Here is an 8,775-nt window from a genome sequence, read left to right as displayed (position 1 = left end):
CAAATCCAAATCGAGTCTGAATACGCGATATTTTCAAAACCATTTTTTGCAGATTTTCGAAATTTGAGGGGTATCATATCCGCCGATCTAGTGAATGGATTTAGACGCGCAATGGCTTTTTAGATTCGGAACAGTTTCTGTTGGGGCGTTAAACATTCCTGAATAGATTTTCCGATGCAGTTCCACTTTTTCATATAGATCCCATAGAACGGTATCTCTCGCTTTTAGTTATATTGGAGGTTTTATTCACATTATCGTAATTAAATGGTTTGGTTAGTATACTGCTTCTTCATTTCACTTGGCAAAACCTGAACATGTGTTGTGTTTGTCTAGACACTTAATATTATACGTTACATTTATATCAAAGTTTTATAGAAAGTGTATATGAGAATTATTTACAACCAAACAAACATAAAATAAAACAATCAGTTTTTAATCGCCTATCTGTTCAAAATATGATCAGATGATACATAATTATAATCACTTTTCAAACACCTGCATAACCCTTTTTTGACTAAGCATTTTTCAATCTTCATGAAGATCAAAATGTGACAATAAATAACGAAAACATAGTCACATTTTAAACGCCTCAAAGATTCATTTGTGATTGCTACACATTTGTTTTTGTATTTTAAATTGAACTCTTTTTAATCATTACAGGGAGTCACTTTCGAGTCCCTTTCTGATCATACAAGCGACTTAATGAATTTTTGATCACCAAACGGACTCTAAAAAGACTCCGCAATGTGATTTTTGAAAAAAACAATCTTCCAAGTGCTAGCTGGGTACTCTTAATATTATACCTTACATTTATATCAAAGTTTTGTAGAAAGTGTATATGAGAATTATTTACAACCAAATAATCATAATGCTCAGACAGATAAAACAAAACAATCAGTTTTTAATCATCAATCTGTTCAAAATATGATCAGAAGGTACATAATTATTATCACATTTCAAACACCTGCATGACCCTTTTTTGATTAAGCATTTTTCAATCTTCCGATGATCAAAATATGACAATAAATAACGAAAAAATAGTCACATTTTAAACGCCTCAATTATTTCTTTATGATTGCTACACAATTGTTCTTTATTTTAAATTGAACTCTTTTTAGTCATTACAGGGAGTCACTTTCGAGTCCCTTTCTAAACATACAAGCGACTTAATCAGTTTTTGGTCACCAATAGGACTTTTAAAAGGCTCCGCAATGTGATTTTTGAAAAAAACCATCTTCCAAATGCTAGCTGGGTTGTTAAAAATTTCTTTGCATATACACCCAAACATATATATGTATGTGATTATTGTTTTACAATTAATTTTTAAAATTAACTACGAATATTTCATCAGTTCTTACAAATTCATATTTTACAAGTCATAAAAAATTACTGTATTAGCAAAATATCCAAAAATCGTAATTTTTTGGGTAAAAATCGTCATATCCTCATTTATCAATTTTTGACCAAAAACTCGTCAAAATGACGATAAATCGTCAAATCTGGCAGCCGTGCATGGCAGCTGTAATACAGTGCGTCACCTTTTTGTGTTGTTGTGACACTTTTCCCAATCCATCGTATTTCCTGTATGACAGTAATGCCGGCCCTGTATTTTTCATGTATATCTGCCAACATTCCAAGTGCAGATTCGCAGATGGTCCTTAAAATGTTTGTGGGGGTCGTCAACTTTAGAGCGGATTGTTTTTCTTTTCTTTCGCTTTTTCATAGTAGGCTGCTTTTTATAGGGGAGGGATACTAACCCGATGCCCAAACCCAAGTTTTTATCGTTCTTACGGGTGAACGTGAGGCACATGTTAGCTCACTACCTGTAACTGGTGTTAAAGGGAGCTACATAGGAGACACCACGGGGAGGTCAGTATCCACTTGAGACCAAGATAAATCCTAGGCTTTGCTGTGTTAAAGCCGGTCAGGACGGTTCCTTGGTATCTTTTATCCCCAATGTCACCCTTTAATATCAACTATATAATGGAAAATATTCAAACGTTTCAAATATCACGAAAAATTCCAAAAATAGTCTTTTTCATTTCAAAAAAATTAAAAAATAAATTTTGGTACTACATCAATGATTTTTGGTACATAGATTAAGAAAAAATCGTCATTCCAAATTTGTTTTTGTAACTAACTTTGATCGTTGCGCGCAAAGGATATAGGCGTTTTAATTTTAATAATTAGAAAAAAAAATATAAAAAATCGCGGCTTAATATAATAAGCTGGTATATCCTCTTACTGTTTACAAAATTGTTAGCCTTTGCGATGATGGAAAAATACTTATGAAAAGACTCAACGGATTCGCGAAAAATCGAATATATTAAAAAAAATTACGTATTTACAATCATATTTTTTAAAATAATATAGCTTGTACTTACAAAAAATATATTAAAAATAACAACAGCAGTCATACACTGTGCGAAATAAAATGATTTCTAAGTCGCTTGCTTGGAGCTATATATTCATGTTATTTGCAAAAATACTAAGAAAATATGAAGAAAAAATAAATATCATATTATTCTAATTTTATTTTTTTATGGTTTTATAGGAAAAAAATGATTGAGTTCTTCGATATTCCGTTGCAACCAAATGTTGGCTTATAGTTTTCCTATTAGGAAAAATTTTTAGATCATAATATTAAATTAGAAGGATTTCCAATTGGGATATAAAATTAAAAGAAAGTTAAAGTACATATTAAAACACTTGAAACGCATAGAAACCGCGTAATACGAGTAGTGGAAATGACATCATGCACATCCGATTTTCCAAAACAGCTAAACAATTGCATGTTAGGGTGCAAAAAACAGTAAAATGCCCATAATTTCCACGAAGTACATTTGCATTTTATGCGCATCCGATTTCAATGATCACCATTAAAATATATGTACATCATTCTATGCCATTTCAGTGCGATCCATCAAGAACCGTGGATGTAACATCGCACTCAGTTTTTAGAAAAAGTCTATTATATCTTCGGATTCGCAAACGTTTTTAAATATCTGTTTTCGCACATTTTAAACAGGCGTTTCGCTCTATTTATCTAAGTAGGAATGACAAATCCAAATCGAGTCTGAATACGCGATATTTTCAAAACCATTTTTTGCAGATTTTCGAAATTTGAGGGGTATCATATCCGCCGATCTAGTGAATGGATTTAGACGCGCAATGGCTTTTTAGATTCGGAACAGTTTCTGTTGGGGCGTTAAACATTCCTGAATAGATTTTCCGATGCAGTTCCACTTTTTCATATAGATCCCATAGAACGGTATCTCTCGCTTTTAGTTATATTGGAGGTTTTATTCACATTATCGTAATTAAATGGTTTGGTACTCAGTATCCGTTCGGGTATAAGTCAACGTTTTCATACCACACCGATTCACCACTAATGCAGATGATATATACATATTTATTCCTTTAAACTCTTATAAGGAGCATAGGGCCATAATGCAGATCGGTCCATATGTAATTCGATGATTGGTGCTCTCAAAAACACAAAGTACTGTATCATCTGCTTTCGTCAGTATCCATGCTTCGGATCCATAAGTTAGCATTGTTAGAATCAGTGTCTTGTAGATCTTCCCCTCATTATCAAACTGATATTTGTTTTAAGTATGGCGGTGTGGCGACAAAATGTTAGTTTTGCATTCAGTGTTGGTCTATGATAAGCTAGGAGAACCTTCTCCAGCATGTTGAAAAAAAAATCACATGTTTCAGAGGCTCCCAAGATTCGCTTTCCTGTTCCATCATAGCCACTCAGGCATTAACTTCTTGATTTTCCTCCGAGATCCACTAAATATTTTCAATATTTACTTGCTAACAAAAAGTTGTACTTAAACTATCTGCAGTTTCTTAAACATCAATATCCAAATGAAAATATTAATATACTGTCCAAAAGCAGCTACAAATGGAACAATGCTTTTTATTGTCTTCCCCCAGTTACTTTATTACTATAAAACCTTTGGTATGACCCAACAAAGTCATTAGTCGTTAACTACCACTCACTTCACACAACACATTCCAGTGAATACCACAAAAAAGGTCAAAAACTGAAAGCAACATCTTAAAGTTCCAGATAGATAATAAAAAAATAATATAAAGAAAAATATGAAGTTCTTCGTTTGTGTACTTGCCCTTCTGTCTCTATGGACAATTCCAACTCAGGCAACTTTTGGAAAGTTGGGTTTGATTGTTGGTGGATCGGGTGGCTCTGGTTATGGTAGTGGATATGGCTATGGAGCTGGCTATGGAGGATCATATGGTGGAAATTATGGCTATGGCAATAACGATGTCAAAGTTGTTAAGGTCACAGTAGTTCCAAGTTCGAGAAGTAGCTATGCTAGATCATATGCTGGTGGTTCATATGGTGTTGGTTCGTATGGTGCTGGTTATGGTGGTGCTTATTCTGTTCCCGTAATTTCCACACCTATTACCACCGTCACAACGCCAGTTGTTACTGCCGTTACTACACCCGTTGTGACACCTACCATTGGAACAACATATGGCGTCGGATCTTATGGTGCTGGATCATATGGTGCCGGATCTTATGGTGCTGGATCATATGGTGTCGGATCTTATGGTGCTGGATCTTATGGCGTTGGATCTTTCGGTGCTGGTTCTTATGGTATTGCTCCATATGGCTCATATGCTGATGCTGGATCTTTCCCCGGTGGATATTATGGTGGTGCAGGATCTTATGGTAGTAGTATTCCAGCATCATATGGTTTCGGATCAGGCTATGGCTATGGTGGCGGTTTTGGTTTGGGCTTTGGACCAACTGGTGGTTATCCCGATTGTTTCTAAACACTTTGCGATTAAAATCTCCATTGTTGTTGTTAACAGAATTATGAAAATAAAAATAAATTTTATAACAAACTATTCATTAAGTTGTCAATTTATGACTCAATTGTTCCAGAAGCAAGTGACTCCAGCAAAAAAAAAAATTGAAAGTGGTGCAATGTGAAGTCATGATTTCACTGTTTCGATGCAGTCCAAACAGAGTCGTCAAGAATGCGCTGTCACAACAGTTGTTTAGATATCCCTACAATCACGCCAGGAGGAATAATGCTGCTTGTATGGATGATATAAATCCAAACAGCAACATTATTCCTTCCTAAGACAAGCAAGTAAACAGCGTTAAGTTTGGCAGGGCCGAACTTTTTATACTCTCCACCATGAAATATTCTGATCTGGAATGAAATAATTAATTTTATTTCTTTTACGAAAGTACCAAAGTCCACAATTTGTGGCGGAGAAGTTTTCTTACCATTGGGAATCATATTACGGTGCCCGGACATAACTCCCAAAATGATTTTAGGCGTCATGACCGGCTTGCTTTGCGACATAACTCCTACAATTAGTTGGGAGTTATGTCCGTGAAGCAAAGAGGACATAACTCTCAGAAAAACGCGGACATAACTCCCAACGATTTTTTTAATGTCAACATTATTTTTTTGCTTAACTTATTAAATTATTGCTCTGTTCCAGAACCTCCAAGAAGCTACTACTTTTTACCACGATAACATTTTTTCCTTTATGTTATCGAAAATATGTATATAAAAATTAGTAGATTCTTGCGGTACAGGAACAGACCATATGTCAGTAAAAGTTCGGAGAAGAGTACTACGAAGACATTTCATTTATTAAAATTTGTTAACATAGACACCATAGCAGAATAAGAAAGTAGTCCCATTTGAAAATACTGTCGTTTAGCTGTCAAATACAACCATGCATGAAACAATATGAAAGTTTTTATTGTTTGTCAATTACAACAATAACAATATATTAGGTTTGTCCTTGTACTTGCTCAGTAAATATTACTCAGTAACTTCCTTTTAGAGAGTAATGCATTTTATACTCTTTCATAGGAAAAAATTAAAAAAGTAAAAAGACAACATTCAGTAAAATTTTCAATTTGATTCATATTTACGATTCTGATATTTGAATATTTTAAACTTTTGACAACTGCCTAAAGCTACAAAATGTTACTGAACAAAATTCCTTCAGTAAAAATTATTAGTTCTCAGTAATTATAATTCAAAACAAGTTTCTCAATTCATTCTCTTTTACTGAACATTTGTGTAAAAAAACAACATTCAGTAATAATTTGTAATAATTATTACAAATTATCGAGTACGCAGACACACTTACTATTTGAAGGACTGTGTAGGACTAGACTCCATATTCGAACGTGATATATATCTGAAAGAAATGTCACGATGTGAAAAGTATGGACCAAATCTTTTGCTCCCTTCGAGAGCTCTCATGCGCACCATATTAGTGAACATATTTGAACTTTTTTTGGGGTGGTACGGGAAGAAGTGGTCCCATGTGGCCCAATAGCAAATTTGTTTGGTGTGTGGAGAACTCACTTTTTCAACACAAAACTCCTTAGGTCATGTTAGCTCGATTAATTTAATTACCGACTATATAATACTCTACACCACTGTGAATATGTAAAATATATATAGGAGATATATCAAGCTTTTTGTAGAAAATTAACTTATGTTGAAACTGAGGTATGGGGTATTGTAACTCGCGATCAGTTTTACTATACCATAACTTGTGACCGCATTTCGGTAAAATAAACTGTTTTAGCCCGATTCACCGAGGGGTTTCTTAAAATAATAATTTGAGCGGAAGCTGTGGTCGTACTAATGTAAAAAAATCGGAAAAAATCGTTGAATTAAACGAGTTTCATTATGTCATTTTCCAATTAGTGGTTTTACAACACAATGTAGAGCTTAATGCTCAAAGGAGAAGTTAAAGAGTACACTTCAGAGTTGAAGTTTGTAATCTATGATTTTTTAATATATCCACTGTATCTACCTCAAACGGATGCTGACATTTTGAAACCTGAAAAATGGGGTTTTTTGAATTTTTGCTCTAATCGGGACGCGCAGCTGGATTTCACTAAAAGTTTATTATTTGATTGTAGTACTCGCGATTTCGCATTTTTAAATGTATAACATGCGGGTGTAGCCCTCACAGGATCACAGTAATCTGCGCCCAAACAATTTTTGTGCGTAAATTTTTCTCAAAAACCTATTTTTTTGGTTTAAAATTTACAAACGTCATTCGATTTCCGTGGAAACCCGCGTAAATTTAGTTTTTTTTACGTTCTGAATCTAACAAGCCACGACGCGTAAAAATCCACCCACTAGATCGGCGGATATGATACCCCTCAAATTTCGAAAATTTTCAAAAATTTATTTTGAAAATATCGCATATTAAAACGCGTTTTGGATGTGTCAGTTCTACTTAAATAAATAGATCGATACGCGTGTTTAAACTGTGCGAAAACAGATATTTAAAAACTCTCGTAAATCCAGAGATATAACAGATTTTTTTTTCTAAAAATTGAGTGCGATGCTACATCCACGGTTCTTGATGGATCGCATTGAAACGGCATAGAATGATGTATTTTTTAATGGTGATTATTGAAATCGGATGCGCATAAAATGTAAATGAACTTCGCGGAAATTATGACCATTTTACAGTATTTTGCACCCTAATATGCAGCAGATGCTACATCGTGGCCGCCAAATAGAATTTGACAAATTGTACATCAAATAAGAGGGATTGATTCGCTGTGTTGGAAAATCGGATGCGCATCATGTCATTTTCATAATTACGCGGTTTATTGCGTCTCAAATGTTACAATATTCAATATAACATTATTTTAACGTTATGCCACAATTGGAACTCCTTGTGATTTAATATAAGGTGCTAATAATATTATCCAATAGGAAAACTATAAGCGAAAAGTTTGTTACAACGGAATATCATCATTATTGCGTGAAATTTTCACGAAAATGTCGAAGAACTCAAACATTTTTTCTCCAACTTTTCCTATAAAACCATAAAAAAATAAAATTAGAATAATATGATTTTAATTTTTTCCTAATATTTTCTTCGTATTTTTGCAAATAACATGAATACTATAGCTCCAACCTTCACAACTTAGGTTTCATTTTATTCGTCAAAATGTCTGGATGCTGTTATAATTTTTTTATATATTTTTCGTAAGTATGAGCGCTATTGTTTCAAAAATATGTTTGTAAATACGTGAAATTATTTAACAAATTTGATTTTTCGCGAATCCATTGAGACCTTGCGATTATTTTTTGCATCATCGCAAAGGTTACGAATTCAGTTAACGATAATAGGATATAACAGCTAACTATATTAAGCCCCGATTTTTTTAGGATTTTTTCTAATTATCATAATTAAAACGGTCATATCTTTTGCGCGCAAAGTTAGTAACGAAAACAGATTTGGAATGCAGATTTTTTCTTAATCTATGTACCAAAAATCATTGATGTTGTATCAAATTTTTTTTTTTTTTTTTGATTTTTTTGAAATGGAAAAGACAATATCCCCCCATACCATTGCTATCGCAAACGATTCATTTTCGAATGGTTTTCGATAGTTTTGCTGATATTTTGTTCGAAAACGACACACGAGAACGAATTGAAAACGATTCATTCGTCGCTCAGTTTGTGGCAGGAAAACCTTCGAATTCGAATATCGTTAATAATATTATTATCGAATGAAAGATGATAGTTTTTACGATAATGGCGAAAAACATTTTTGGTGGATGTTTCTGTTATGTGCCTTTTTCGTCTTAATTTCTTTATGTTTGCGATTTGATGTGTAACTGTTGACCCCCCATACCATTGCTATCGCAAACGATTCATTTTCGAATGGTTTTCGATAGTTTTGCGTATATTTTGTTCGAAAACGACACACGAGAACGAATTGAAAACGATT

General features: G+C 33.6%; 1 protein-coding gene across 1 annotated transcript; it reads left to right on the top strand.

The window, feature by feature from the left end:
• Positions 1-4,110: 4,110 nt before the first annotated feature.
• Positions 4,111-4,806, top strand: LOC141398283 (uncharacterized). The gene has a single exon (XM_073975563.1). It carries the CDS (start codon positions 4,111-4,113, stop codon positions 4,804-4,806), a length of 696 nt encoding a protein of 231 aa, XP_073831664.1.
• The last annotated feature ends 3,969 nt before the right edge of the window (positions 4,807-8,775 follow it).

This window comes from Musca autumnalis, unplaced genomic scaffold (genome assembly GCF_047663935.1).
Source record: "Musca autumnalis isolate F117 unplaced genomic scaffold, ASM4766393v1 scaffold_3, whole genome shotgun sequence".
Classification (NCBI taxonomy): domain Eukaryota; kingdom Metazoa; phylum Arthropoda; class Insecta; order Diptera; family Muscidae; genus Musca; species Musca autumnalis.
The sequence above is the reverse complement of the archived record's forward strand: the minus strand, read 5'-3'. Positions and strand labels throughout refer to the sequence as shown.

Excerpts from the sequence above, each read along its gene's own strand:
- LOC141398283 (XM_073975563.1), top strand. The coding sequence starts at position 4,111 with ATGAAGTTCTTCGTTTGTGTACTTGCCCTTCTGTCTCTATGGACAATT.